This window comes from Siniperca chuatsi, linkage group LG13 (assembly GCF_020085105.1).
Source record: "Siniperca chuatsi isolate FFG_IHB_CAS linkage group LG13, ASM2008510v1, whole genome shotgun sequence".
In the NCBI taxonomy this organism is placed as follows: domain Eukaryota; kingdom Metazoa; phylum Chordata; class Actinopteri; order Centrarchiformes; family Sinipercidae; genus Siniperca; species Siniperca chuatsi.
The window spans coordinates 20,880,496-20,895,246 of record NC_058054.1 but is presented as its reverse complement, the minus strand read 5'-3'; the positions used below and the strand labels follow the sequence as shown (position 1 = coordinate 20,895,246).

Here is a 14,751-nt window from a genome sequence, read left to right as displayed (position 1 = left end):
CTCATTTACATATCACATACTTACTAACACACTTATTTATGTGCAGTTGCACAAGTGCATGCATGCCCTCGCAGACATACAACACCCTTCAGCCTACACAGAGCACAATTTATGGATGGAAAGGCGACATTTTCAAGGCGACCAGGTACCATCCATCACTCCTATTAAAGTCAGTCGAGTGCGGTTGTTAGGGCTTGTAGATCTCTCACTTTAGTGTCATCATTACAGTGAGGGTGAGGTTGTTATGCTACATTATGAGTGTGAGTAGGACTGCAGGATGTGGTACTTGGCAGGAGATGGGGACGCTCAGGTGATAGTGACGCTTTATCCGAGAATTGGGTCCCCATCTCTTGTTAAGTCCTGAATGGGCCACGCTGCCCTTTCCAAATCATGCAGATGACCCCAGGGGTCACATGAAAAATGTTATTCACATAGTGCTGGATTTCTTGTAGCAATATCCACCATCTCATAATCATCTAATAAGCTACACTTAACTTGACAGTACTCATTATTGCACTATTATTTATTACTTATATTATTACATTGTATTAAACCACACATACTTATCAACCTCTAGATCCACTTTTGTACTTACACTTATTTTAGATTTTAGCTTTTATACACTTTGTACTTAATTTATCTTACCTGTATTATAGTGTATTATATTTTGATTTGCTTAGTACTTCTATTCCTGTGTGCATCGAAGTGATAGTGAGCAGCTGTAATGAAAGAGTTTCCCCTCGGGGATCAATAAAGTATTTCTGATTCTGATTCTTGAAGTGACATCATCACATATCTGTTTATAATTCTCTAAACGAGACATATTTACAGTAGTTGTAGTAGTATTTTCAGTATCTTCATACACAGGCAGCATTGCCTGCATAAACATTTTGAATCCACAGCCCACTTACAGTGTTGAGAAATGCTGCTGTCCCCCGCAGGTGTGGTGGAGACCACCATAGTGCTGGCGGTGGAGTGTGAGCCCAGCGCCTTTGACTCTTGTGACGACATGGGCTTAAGAGTGGAGAGGGGTGTGAGGGGATCAGGGGCGCCCGATGGAGCTGTGGTCAAGTGGGGTGTGGCGTCCGCCTGTGATACTCCCCCTGAGGGCGGGAAGTCTTCAGCAACAGTCGCTCTAGTGCCAGGTGTAAATCCAGAGAGTGGTGAGGATGTCGGTTTCATGTCGTTTCTTGGTGCTGCTGCAAAGAAAAGAACAGCAGAAAGCTTCAGCTCAAGAAACTTAATTATTGTAGATATGTTAAAGCCCCTGAAAATGTGTTTTTAAATCTGATGTATTTCTTTACAACCTTAAAAGGAGTAGTTTGACATTTTGGGAAATATGCTTTTTCACTCTCTTTCACTCTCAGTTCACTCTTAAATGTAAAGCTACAGCCAGGAGAGACAGTTAGCTTAGCTTAGCACAACTGGAAACAAGAGGAAACAGCTAGCTTGTCTCTTACCAAAGGTAACAAGATCTGCCTACCATCACCTCTGAAGCTAAAGGTATCGATCTTCTCATCTTACTTTTGGAAAGAAACAGAAAAAGCATATTTCCCCAAATTCTGAACTATTCCTTGAAATATTCACGACTTAATAAGCAACTTTAACCTCAACATTAAAGTTCAGTAAAACATCCTTAGATATGACTTATTAGGTATTTCACAGTCAAAACCCAGCTACTCTGCTTCATCATGACAGTGTGGGTGTGGTTTAATCAAATTTGATTGACAGTGGCCTGGAAACATATGCAAACAACCCCCCAATTGTCATCACATCACCACACCAGTGAGGGAAGCACAGATAACAACACAAATACAGAAATCTCTCATGTGTCACATTGTAAGAAGCTGATTGAGAAAATATGTTTTGGGGCTTTTAAGTATTTCTACTACTATTGCAGTCTGTTTACATAGTTTACATACTGTTTTATATTGATATATTCATTGATATTTCTCTATGAAATTATGGTTGTGGTCATCTATTGTGATAGGCATAATGGTGCTGTAAGATCCATAACAAACCTATTTCAACATCAGTGAGCTAACCAAAAATCAACATTCACCACTCATATGACCTAGTACTTAAAGAGGGTGGACACACCATGGACAATGGCATGAACTCAATATACAGCAGTGCACTTCAGGTCATGCACTACATACTTCCTTTGTGAATCCTATGATGCTTCTTTCAGTCAGAAACTTTCTTGTTTATAATTATGGGGAACACAACTGATCTTGGGTCTGTTCAAAGCAGCTGTCCCAGCAACCAGTTTCAGGCAGTACAGTGCTTATTTGAACATGAAATAACGATTACATGACTTTTGAAAATTATTATTAGTTACTTATACTGAGCTGGTAATAATACAGTATAGAAGTAAAATAAATGTGCTGATTGCTCAATTAGCTACACAGTGCTAACCACACCCCCTATTAATTAACAGTACAATGACCCTAGTGATGATGGCCTGGAAATATAAACTCATTTCCACTGACAGCTCAACAAACAAACAAAAGTTTATACAGATCATGGAAGAGGTGTGATTTCTGAACTTAAACCTCACCACAACCACAAAGTTAACCATAGACTGCACAAACCCTAGACCAAAACAGAATGTAATGTATTTAATCACCAATGGTAAAAATTTAATAAGACAGGAAAAAGCAGAAGCAGGAGACTAACAAGATAATTGTCAACAAGAACAGCACACAATTAGACTAAATGATTTGTTAACCAACACAGCAGAGTCAAGCAGCGAAATGGCTATTTGAGAAGTAAATATAATCAGCCTAATTCAAGCAGTCTTGAAGAAACTTAGCCCCAGAAGTCAGAATGCACAATATAATTCAATTAATTCTTATGTTTATTTTATATTCTTCTCATGCCTTGTTATCTTATCATTTCAGCAAATTTTACATTCTCTGTCCATTTTGCTTCGTTGTTATTACTGTAAATCACTTTGTAACAAGTGTTGTAGACAAGTGTCATAAAGTCATAAAAAAGTGCATCATTAGAATTATTATCATTATCATTATTATTATTATAACAACAACAACACTATCTATATTTGGATACTAAACATTTGCACTAATCCAGTAGGCAACTGCTCCAAATCCCTCAAGTTTCCCCTTCGATGACGCTCAATAAAAAAAAAAAGAAAAAGAAGAGCTTCCTTAAGTGAAGCAGAATCTGATTATCTACACAGTAAGCACTGTGGCGTTCTGCCCAACAAATCCCTTTAGGTGCTATTGATTACTAAATACTCCCAATTACCACTCATAAACACGCTCACCTGGCACACATCGCCTCATATCAGGCCCCAGGTCCTGGCCGTCGGGGCAGGCGCAGGTATATTTGGGCGAGTGTTCGGTAATCTGTGGAGCCTTAAGACACAAGTACTGACAGCCTCCATTGGCCACACTGCCCAGATTACAGCTGTCTGGGCCTGGAGACAGTGACAGAGAGAAAGAGAGAGACATGGTTACACAGTTATGGTTATATAAATAAGATTATCACTTATTCAACGAGGGGGGATAGCAGAGTCAGAGAGAGACATAAGAAGTTGCCACACATTATTGTTCCCCACTGTGAAGATGATGAATTGTTCAACAAAGCCCATTATTTTGCATAAACAAAATCTTAAACAATACAAAGAATAAAATCTGACAACATACAGAAACGTGCAGTAAATATTAACCAGTTCCTGTGATACTGTGCCAGGTACAACTCCACTGTGTTCATCCCAAAGTCTTGTTTAGTTACAAACTAGGAAAGACAGCAATGTATGAAGATCCAATTAGAAAGACAGTGATGAAATATAGTGAAAGATGGAAATATAAATGGGCATGGACTATGCACTGGAAGGAAGAAATAAAAAGACACACAGGCAGAGATAGATATGGAAAATGACACACAAGAAAGGAAATACACAGCCATCACATTCAGGATTAAGAGCTCTGTTCAGTTCAACTCAAATCAGGATTGTCCTGTTAGAGAAAACCGGGTTGGAGGCAGGGTTTTGAGAGATGTGTGGATGTACTGTTGCTCCCAATGCTTTGATCACTCCACCACAGTCACAAGCCTCACCATCATTTATTCATATGCCTGGGTTGACATGGACCCACAGAGGAAACTTTGTCACGGAGATGCGACTCAGCTCACACAATCACAGTGAGGGGAGGAAAGCGAACAGACGTGCAGACACACATGCAAGGTCTCCCACACTCATACTGTACACACACCTTGTGGCTGTCGGAGCTGGTGGAAGACCACAATGTCATGGGGGTCGTTGAGGTTTTCCGCAAGCATGTGGATGTCTTGACCTGTCAGCCTGTTGGCCATGAAGACCGCCGCCCTGTCTCTGTCTGTCCAGTAGATACGATCCTGAAACACAGGGAAAATCATTGTCTTAATATGGGTAACACACAGAACAAGTTAGTCTAGTTTGCGTTGGGCTTGAACCTAAGAGCACATATTTGCAAACAGCATATCTAACAGCTCGGCTTGTAACCGCTGAAGGACAAAGCCATACAATTACAACTTGTATCTAACCTCTACAATACACAATTTCAAGAAGATGGTCACTTTATGGCTTTTGGGAAACGTGGAAGTGCAAGCTTACCATCCTAGTAAAAATTTGTATGTAATTCTTTTTTTTAATATATATTAATTATTTTACTTGATGTTCGACTTCGATTTTATTCATGATGATATGTGTATTAATTCTGCTGGGTTTGTTGGTAGTGTGCTGTCAAGCAGTCACCTGGACTCGTGCATCTTCCATGCTAGCGGCATGGCTCTATGGATGACAATGCCGGACCACTTTAGTCCAGACTGAAATATCTCAACAGCTATTGAACTGATTGCTATCATATTTGGTATAGACATTTTTGGTCCCCAGAAGATGAACCGTACAGACTTTGGTGATCCTCTGTCCTCTAGTGACTCTATGAGGTCAACATTTGTGGTTTTAAGTGAAATATTAATAACAATAACAATTATTGGATGGATTGCCATGAAATTGGAATTGTACAATGTGAATTGTAATAACTTCCTAACTTCCAGTTTCTCCAATACTTTAGTTTATGACTAAATACCTGCAAAACTAATGACAATCCCATCAGCCTCTGCTGTACTTTGTGTTTAGTGCTAATTAGCATATGTCAACATGCTACACGCTAACCTAAGATGGTGAACATAGTAAACATTATACCTACTTAGCAGCAGCATGTTAGCATTGTCATTGTGAGCATGTTAGCATGCTGATGTTATGCATTTAGCTTGAAGCACCGCTGTGTAAAGCCTCACATAGCTGCTAGCATGTCTTGTTACATCAAGGACCACAATGGAAATACATCTTGGACTTAATCATGTCATCCTCAACATTTTTGCAGATGTGTGTGATTTTATGTTCTCTTCCTCGTAATGTCAAATAAACTCAACTAAAACTAAAAATAGTACATATTTTATAGCATTTTACAGTAAACACAAAGAACTAATGTTACATGCCTAGACAAAATATGATGTTAAGTGCAACTGATTCATGTTAAAAACATATACAGTATATCATGTGTGAAAAGTATTAAAATAAAAAAAAAAAAAGGCAAATCAGACACTCCGGATATAATGGGGAAAAACCCAGCATAAACTAGTCTGAACAGCAGTAGATTAAGCTCAGGGATTAGAAGGAGGACAGCAAGAGCTAGTCCGAAGAGGTTCAGCAGAACACTAGTAGACTCAGTCCAGGGGTTAGGAAGAGGACAGGAAGGGGTAACTCGCCTGCCCAAGATACAAGATACCATTATATACGGAGAAAATCTGATGTGTTTGTAAAAAAGTAGGTAGGAAAATCCCCAGAAGGAGGGACTTGTATCATATAAAAAGATGATGCAGACGCCTGTACCGGTGCCGGGCTCGGGTTTATCTCTTGTGAAAGAATAAACTCTAATTGCATCGAACTCTGACTCTTCTCCAGTGCCTTCTTTGAGTCTCCGGTTTTTGAGTTATTGGTAAAATGTTGGAAGGGAGTCCAGACTTAATCTAATCTACGGCCCTGACCTGGCCTCTACACCCTCGACAGTACTCACAAGTCTAATTTATCTGAGTAAAAATAAGAGACAAAATTAGTGCAAGTGAAATATGCACTGATAAATATTTGTTGCTACACAGTCTAATTCATTATCCTTTGCAGAAGAGAGAGCTTGTTAATTAGACTTTGCTGCAAATAATAGAAGGGGATAAATGTATCAAGGCAAAGCATATGCAGAGGTTTAATGGTAAATAAGACATGTTTAATTCAACTGGAGCAGCAGTGCAACAGTAAACAGCAAGCATGTAATAAATGGGGTCTGGCCTATCCTTTCTGGTTTATTATAGCGTTAGGTTTAACCATGCTTGTTATTTATTAATTGAATTGTTTGCTTTGTTTCCCTAGTTCACTCCCTCAACAGTTTAAAAAGACAGTTTTAGACAAGAGCTGACATTTTTTGCGGTTGCCTTAGAAACTACAGGCTAACCTCCAGTGTGTGTATGTGTGTGTTTGTGTTGAGTCAGTGATTGAGTCAGAAAGAGGTGGTAATGTGATGTACACTACAACCATCTACACTCAATAACACTGAGCTGGGTTATGTTCAACATCCTGAACAAGAGGGTCACCTTGAAGTCACAACTGAGCAGCGGGCAGAGAAGCCCCAGATCGATTATGTATTAGACCAGAGGGAATTTATCATCATTTCTGTGAGTTACACTACCGTGCTGCCTGCACGCTGGACTAACAGCAGAGTACAGTAAACAAGATTCCTCAAGGTTATGCTTTGGAGAGCTTAACACTGTTGGTATTTTCATTTTTAAAGGTTAATACAAGAGCGATGTGTGAGCAATTTATATTATAAAAAAGACGAGTAACGAGAGAGCTTTTTAGCAGGGGTGGAATAATCCATATACTCAAGTATTACTTAAATACACATTTTTAGTACTTATACTTTAGTTTATGCTTTATACTTCTACTCTACTACATTTCAGAGGGACATATTGTACTTTTTACTCCTCTACACTGATTTGACAGTTATAGTTACTTTGCAGATTAAGACTTTACATACAAAACATATTAAATGTGATGCATTTGTTTTAGAATACACTGCCCAACAGTACGTTTACTAGTTTTCATTAGCTCTAACTCGACCAGCTACAACATTAAAATGCTGCTTGCACAATAATGCATCAATAATAAGCCAGTATTATAATATACAGTATGACAATTTTACACTGACCAGGGTCATTCTACAAAATGAATACTTTTGCTTTTGACACTTTAAGTATTTGCTAATAATACCTCTGAATTTTTACTTAGTAAACTTGGCATGCAGGACCTTTACTTATAATAGAGTATTTTTACATGGTGGTGTTGCTACTTTTACTTAAGTAAAGGATCTGAGTATTCTTTCCACCTCTGCTTTTTAGATCAAGTTTGCAGAGTTGAGGCTTCTTTAATCTGTTGCTGCTGTCAAATGAGGGACACTGGGATCCAGTGTTGGTGTGTGGACATAAAAAAGTCACCTGGGACGAGTTTCATGACCCCTTAGCTCACAAATGTATTTCAAACCCAATTGGATATTTAAAAAAAATCCATGCTTGTAAATCTGGTCTGCTGCTGAATGAAATCTAAATCTCTGTTCCCATTGAGACCGGTTCCCCTTGAGAGGAGTCCCACTGGGGAACAGGCCACGTGGGTGATGTCATTAGCACCCATCTGAAACTGGCTGGGACTTCCTGCAGTGGCAACAACAGGGACATCCCAGAAAAGAGTTTGTAAGCAAAAGCATGTCTGCACACAGGCACAAACACACACAACATAGAAACCACGAGGCAGCAGATTTGCAGGACTGCTTGGCACAAAACCAGATTTAAGTTTCTCTGATGGCCATGACATAGCACAGACACAGGGAAGCTGGCTGATGACCAAACGCATGAGTGTGTGTGTTTCTTTAGGCTGCTCTCTACTCCCTCTAGTTGTCCTCTGTTTAGTATGCAATGCCAGTCAATTCCACAGAAGAAAACAGACAGCCCATACACAAGGACACACACACACACACACACACACACACAAACTGAGCATACAGTAAATTGAATATAATAGCCATTACATTCAAACTCCCAGTCACACTGCAGACCCCTGTGATGCTGATGAGAGAGACGTAGATATGTTATGATACCATGGTCAAAGGCCCGAAGTCCTAGAAATCTATTGCACACAAACCTCAAATACAGCCAGAGCGTAGGGGTGTCCCAGTCTCTCTGCAGACGATATGTGTGTTCTGCGGTGAGCTCCGTTCAGGTCCACACTGGCTATAAGGTGCAGCTTTGAATCCACCCAGTACAGACGCCTGTTTGCTATATCTGAGAAACACACACACATTGATAGGACTTTCCCAAGCTGAGTAGAAATTGATTGTCTTTGCGGTAAGCACTCGTGCACTCTGACCAACAAATCCCTTTAGGTGATATTGATTACGTTTTAAAATGTCAGATTCTCACGATTACATCACTGCACGTTTTTCTGTGTCGATCTATAATTCCTAACACTTCAAATATCACTCAAAAGCAACTGTGATAACTTTTTTTTGCCATCATTTAACATTTAACCTTTCTATTTCAATTAGCAGCGAGCATTACCTCTTTTTCAGGACTGTGCTTCAGGCACATTTAGCAACACACAACAACTGCCAAAAAAGTATAAAATATAGCACTGTGTAACATGTAATGTAAGGACAAGAGTTGCAAAACAGCTGTTCTCCTCTCACCAAGAGTGATCCCATTGGGCCATTCAATGTTATCAGCCACCAGCACCTGTCGGTCCACTCCATTCATCCCAGCCTTCTCTATTTTGGCTCGCGTGCCCCAGTCTGACCAGTACATAAAGCTGGATTGAACAAAAGAAGCATACTTAGTGTTATTATGGAGTGTTCATGTAGTGCTGCTGTGTTCAGCAAGAAATGTGGAAGTAATAATCTTATAGTGCACAAGTATCATACTATTTTACACTAAGATAGCTTCCATTTTTCAAATTTTTGCAGATTCTTATAATTTATAATGTAATTATTATGTAACAGTCCCTGTTGTGTTGTTCTGCACTGAGACTCTTCTCAATCAATCAATCAATCAGTTTGTCTCAAACTGACATTCCTTGTTGAACTTTTGAAAGAAACTGCTACCAGACACCAGGTGTTTTGATTTACTAACTTTATGTCACAGTTTTTTTTAGGTACTAATGAGTCAGATATCATTCTTCTATATTTATTATGATGACTGCACCAACATTGTTGCTTTGCCAAGATGACAGAAAAGCAGTGCTGCTAAAAACTGCCTATGCAATATACAGCCTATTGTAGAATGATCCTATATAAGACTGCAAAAAATAGGACTGGAGAATGTCAGTTTTTTCAAATGGCAGCTGAAAACATGATTTTACACTACAGACTGAACACTATAGCAGAGGCAATACTGTCTCTGATTTGATGTCTGGGAATAGCACCTGTAAACTTTGTTGAACTCTGGTTCAAAAGGGGAGACAGAAAGGGAGAAATGTCTGTTAATAACTACTGGTATATTAGTGACAGAAACAAAGAACTGCAGCAAATTTGATCTGTGTAAAATGCACTCTATGGGAGCTGTCCGTTCAGCACCACAGACTGTGCAGCTTATTGTAGGTCAAGTGCATTGTTGAAGCAGCTATAATATAGACTTCTGATATGATGGTTTACATAGTTATTACTTAGATATGATTAGATCATATTACTTACAAAGATTATAGTTTTGTTTGTGTGTGTAAAGTAGTCTTGTGTAGATGTGGTTCTTTTAAGTTGTAAGGCCAATCACAAATTTCCCACACAGATCTTTTATATTCCAGGAGGCTTTTTTTTAATTCAATCACTGATGTTTTTGATGAGCTGACAGCATTATTTAACTATTTCCTTACATGCAGATCTTGTCCTTGAGGGAGGAGTATATGATGTCAGTTCCAAAATATATTTATTGGTTTCTGGTTCACTGACAGAAACTTCTGCTTTCCAGATATGTTCAAGACAAATCTTAAACAGCCTATTATGTCGTAATGAGAGTATTCAGTTTAACTCTGGGGCTGTGCTAATTTACATCATCAGTGTTAGTAAATACTCTGCTAAATGGAAAACATGCAAACTTCTGCAGCCATGGCAGTGATTTGTGGCAGGCTTAAACCAACCCCCTAGTGTTTAAACCACCTAATTTAAAAGCTCTTATTGTATGAGTTCATTATAGTTTGAATGGTTATTGGGCAATATCAGTCACCACAGCAGCAAAATACACAGTGATTTACGCAGTCATTTCTAAGTCAATGTTTATTACAGGAAGTGAATTTTCTTACAAAGTCATTTGGTGTCACAGTAAGAAATCTGTGTGTTCTGGATCCCTGTTGGGCAGTTATGATTGGGTCTGTGTTGTGTAGAAATGTGCCTGTTTATTTTAGTTTATTTCGGTGCTTGTTTTCATCTGGGTTTGGATCACCAGAACACAAAAGCTGCAGAAGCACACGCTGGCACAAATTCATAAAGCTTCCCAGATTAGGAGCGATCATCTAGGACAGAATTTCTAAAAAACTATTGAGTCAGGATGCTAAATGGGTCACAGGCTTGTTACTCTGGATTCGCATATACAGCAACAAGAGTTCTCTTATGTTTATCATTAGATGTGGTCCCAGAAGAAGATTATGCTGATTCAATTGCTTAGTCTTGAGCTGAAATCACTTAACACATCTTTATCTGGGGTTAATGACCATCACTGTCAGTATTATAGAACGGGGGGGGGGTCTCCCAGCATATTCAAAGAGATATAGAGGAGATAGAGGAGGGTATCACATATAAACTCAGTTTGACACTATTTTATGCTGACATACTGTAAATTGTTATGTAAATTCATATTATACAGTTTAGTAATTAGCATACTTTTTGAAATTAGAAATGAATTGTGCAGGTCAGTGGATGCTTGCATTGTAATGACCAATAGAGATCATTGTTTAATGACCATAATTATTGATCATTTGTATCTACAATATTGGGATTTACATAATTGGATCAATGCTTGATTTCTGGGCCTGGTTTCAAGGTGTTTCGTATTGTGTTTCTGGACAAAGAAACACACATCACCTCCTCCTTACCCGTGGTGGGGATCCAGTGCTATGGCCCGGGGTTCACTCAGGTCGGTGTTGATGAGGACGCGTCTCTTGGTGGCATCCACCGAGGCCACAGAAATGGATTTGTCTCCGGAGTCGGTCCAGTACAGGTTGTGTTGGAGCCAGTCCAGAGCGAGACCCACAGGGGTTTGCAGGGATGAATCCACCAGTGGCACCTGCTGGGAGGGGTCACTGGCCTCATGGATAAAGGCGCTGCAGGGGGAGGGGGAGGGTGATAAAGGGAGAGAGGGAGGAGGGGGTATTTTGAGGGGAGGAGAATATGTAAATCATAATCTACAGTAAGCCAGCTGTTATTGCAAAATTGATGTTTAGTGGAGGGATGTAGACTGCCTGGTGGGGCCCTCTTTTGTGATAATGAGTCTATATACACTATTCTTTTTATTACATGGCACCCTACCAAAAAGGTTTATCCTTGTAAGATATTGATTTTTAGTGATTTCATTAAAAGCTAAAACATTTTAGCTTGTAATGTATTTAGACTGTAACTATAGAAAAGTAAGTGCAATCACAGCAGTGAAAGCAAATCCAGCAACCATGAATGAATGAACGATAATACAATGAAATAGCTTTTATGTTTGTCTAAAGCAACCAAAGAAAGTATTTTTGGCACATTACTTTGATAAATTGTGAGTAGATATAAAGTGGATATATGAGTACATACAGGACAGTGACAGGACAAGTGAATAACCTAAAGATTATGTATCATCACAACTGATCATCTCCACTGTGCTGTAAAGCGACTGCAGAGTGGAGAATGGGACTGATATGTGAGCTGTAGCCTTGGGCCATACGCTGAGCAGGTTCATCTGGGGGTTAGTGTCCTTCGTACGTGGACCACTTATCAGAATAGACAAGGCCTACCTCAGGGGTTGCCCTGCTCGCTAATGATTTGGCCCCGGCAGAGGTGTGAGGTGAGGGCCAGGCAGCTGTGCTCCCGAACAGGAATTTCAGTTTTAGTTTCCCCAGAGATCTTTCTCTTAACATCCATTTTATAAAGAGAACAAAGTGCTCCAATTAGAATACACTCTAGGGAGAAAATGTAGTTGGGATAACAATAGGAAGGGTGGAATTAATAGCAGGCCTGAGCCATCAACTCAGTTGATTACATTTCAAAAACATCAAAAGACTGAACAAGTTTATGCTCAGTACATCATCATGTCAGGGTACAACAATATAACATTTGGCATATCAAGTGTCTGTAATGTCACATTTAGATTGTTTTGTTTTAAATCATAAGCTGTAAATTCTCAGTAACTGTAAAAACAGCTAAATGTCCCAGTGGTTTATCTTTGGAAAACCAGGGATATAGCAATAATGTTTGTAAAAGTTATCTACCTAGTTAGAATAAGAGACGAGTGCATCTTTATATTTCAAATGTATATGCATTCAAATGTCATTCAAATTGCAGGCATTTTGGCACATAATGCATTACTTAGGAGTCCAATGTACAGTCAGGTGTGTTTCCAAACTCACGCTTTGTTACAGTTAAATAAGGCATTTACTGTAGTGAGGCCTCACTTTCTATATGTAGCCTCAGTATCTGACCTAAACTCAGGCATTTAATCTAAGATCCAGTTTGTGATTTAAATTAAAAGGTACCCTGTGTTGCCCTTTTGACCACTAGTAGTGCTATGGAGCAATATTTTTAAGAGTGGGCCCCTGTTTTATCAGTATCTTGTGCACACACACAAGGACGCCCAAGCACATGTGAGTGCCATGCATTGATCTGCTGGTGGTTTATGCTATTCCACTGATCAACAGTTGGTGGCAGTAATGTGCCAAGAAAGGCAGGAAAAAGATGAATGCTAGCAAGCGAACATAGATGGAAACAATGTAGGTTTTAATTTATTCCAGAAATCAGCTTTGCAAATGTTTTATGAAGAATGAAATACATTCATGTACAACATGTTTAATTAGGCCTCAGGGATACACACATTGCATTTTAACATAACTTTGTTTGTTTAGAAAAAACTTCACAGGGTACCTTTAATGTTTTGAATTTCAAATTAGGCTTCAAATCTTGGATAAGTGTTCTAATCTAAACGCTAAAAGCTAAATAAAAAAACATTTAAAATCAGCTTTGGCTTTCCAAATCCAAGATCAAGTTTCTGGTCTATGACAATCTGAAATGAAATTAGGTTAGAAATCGTAACTCAGGTTTCTGCTCTAAACTAAATTTTCTGTTCATGGCTTACCTGTAGATTTTTCGGTGAAAGCGATCACACCAGAAGACACGGTTGTTGGCCACATCCAGGTCCAGGGCCACAGCGTTCTTCTGGGTGGACACAACCTGGCTGTAGTCCCTCTTCACCAGGTCGATGCGTCGGATCTCATGCCGGTTGGTGAACAGCAAGTAAGGGCTCTTCCCTGCACACAAAGCAAAGAATATTTAATGCCCTGGTTTTGCAAAAATGGGCACAAAGGCAAACGCAAGTGTGAACTCGCAGCCGTAGTATGGGTGAGTTCAGCCAGGTAAAATTTACAATCACAGAACCGCCACAGTGCAAAGCAATTTAGAATGTGCTGCTGCACATTTGTGGCACTGTCGATGCTCTAAATGTCATCTTTTAACACAGATAAATAACACAACAAAGCTTGTGTGATGCAGCTCAATATCCTCCTCTAACAAGAGTGCAGGGACAATAATCCTGCTGAATAGCTGCTGTATTGATCAGTGTGTCTGTATGCATCATTATGTTGTACACTCCTTATTATCTTCTCCTTGCAAATATAGATCAGAAGTACCTTAGCATTCGGCTGCACCTGTCAACCTTCACGCAGGCAGTACAACTAAATACACACACACACACACACACACACACACACACACACACACTAAAAGACTAGCAATGCAGTAATAATGTTAAGTGGTAATACCTAATATAGGGGCAGCTATGGACTGCAAGTCTCACCTGGCAGCAGAATGCATCTCAAATGCATCTCATATGATCAGTTGTGATTAGATTTTCCATTCCCCACTCCCATTTGATCTCATCAGTAGGGAAACTGGGACCACTACTAGCCACAAGAAGACATCTACAGCCATGCTAGCGGCTCTTTGAGGCTATACTTAGGCACAGCAGTGCTTTGAACTAAATGCTAACATCAGCATGCTGACATGTTCACAATGACAATGCTAACATACTGTCAAAACCGTGTTAGCATGCTAACATTTGTTAATTAGCACTAAATACAAACTGCAGCTGAGGCCGATTAGTTACACAAGGGTTTAGTCATAAACCAAAGTATTGGGAAATTTAAATTTTGCAACCATCAAATGATTGTTGAGATATTTCAGTCTGTACCAAAGCGGTAGACCGACCGACATTGCATTCCTAGAGCTATGCTGCTAGCATAACAAAAAATACATATTTGCTTTCAGCCACAGAGCTACAAAAGAGGACTGCAGTGGATATTTGCATACTGGATTTAAAAAAAACTACACACAAAAAACACACAATGAGAACGACAAAGCTGAAAACAAAACCCTGACATGACAGTGTAAAACCACACTGTCTTAGAGAGAGACA

General features: G+C 39.4%; 1 protein-coding gene across 3 annotated transcripts in view; it reads right to left on the bottom strand.

Moving 5' to 3' along the window:
• Positions 1-14,751, bottom strand: part of LOC122887550 (low-density lipoprotein receptor-related protein 8-like) — a 77,246-nt gene that overhangs the window by 4,876 nt on the left and 57,619 nt on the right. For 2 of the 3 annotated variants that reach the window (XM_044220869.1, XM_044220867.1), the window contains exons 10-16: positions 13,417-13,588; positions 11,186-11,413; positions 8,796-8,914; positions 8,252-8,391; positions 4,239-4,380; positions 3,290-3,442; positions 912-1,199 (exon numbers count right to left, since the gene is read on the bottom strand). In XM_044220869.1, the coding sequence (XP_044076804.1) occupies positions 912-1,199; positions 3,290-3,442; positions 4,239-4,380; positions 8,252-8,391; positions 8,796-8,914; positions 11,186-11,413; positions 13,417-13,588 (1,242 nt within the window). The remainder of the gene's footprint in view (positions 1-911; positions 1,200-3,289; positions 3,443-4,238; positions 4,381-8,251; positions 8,392-8,795; positions 8,915-11,185; positions 11,414-13,416; positions 13,589-14,751) is intronic. The other variant, XM_044220868.1, reaches the window with a different exon arrangement.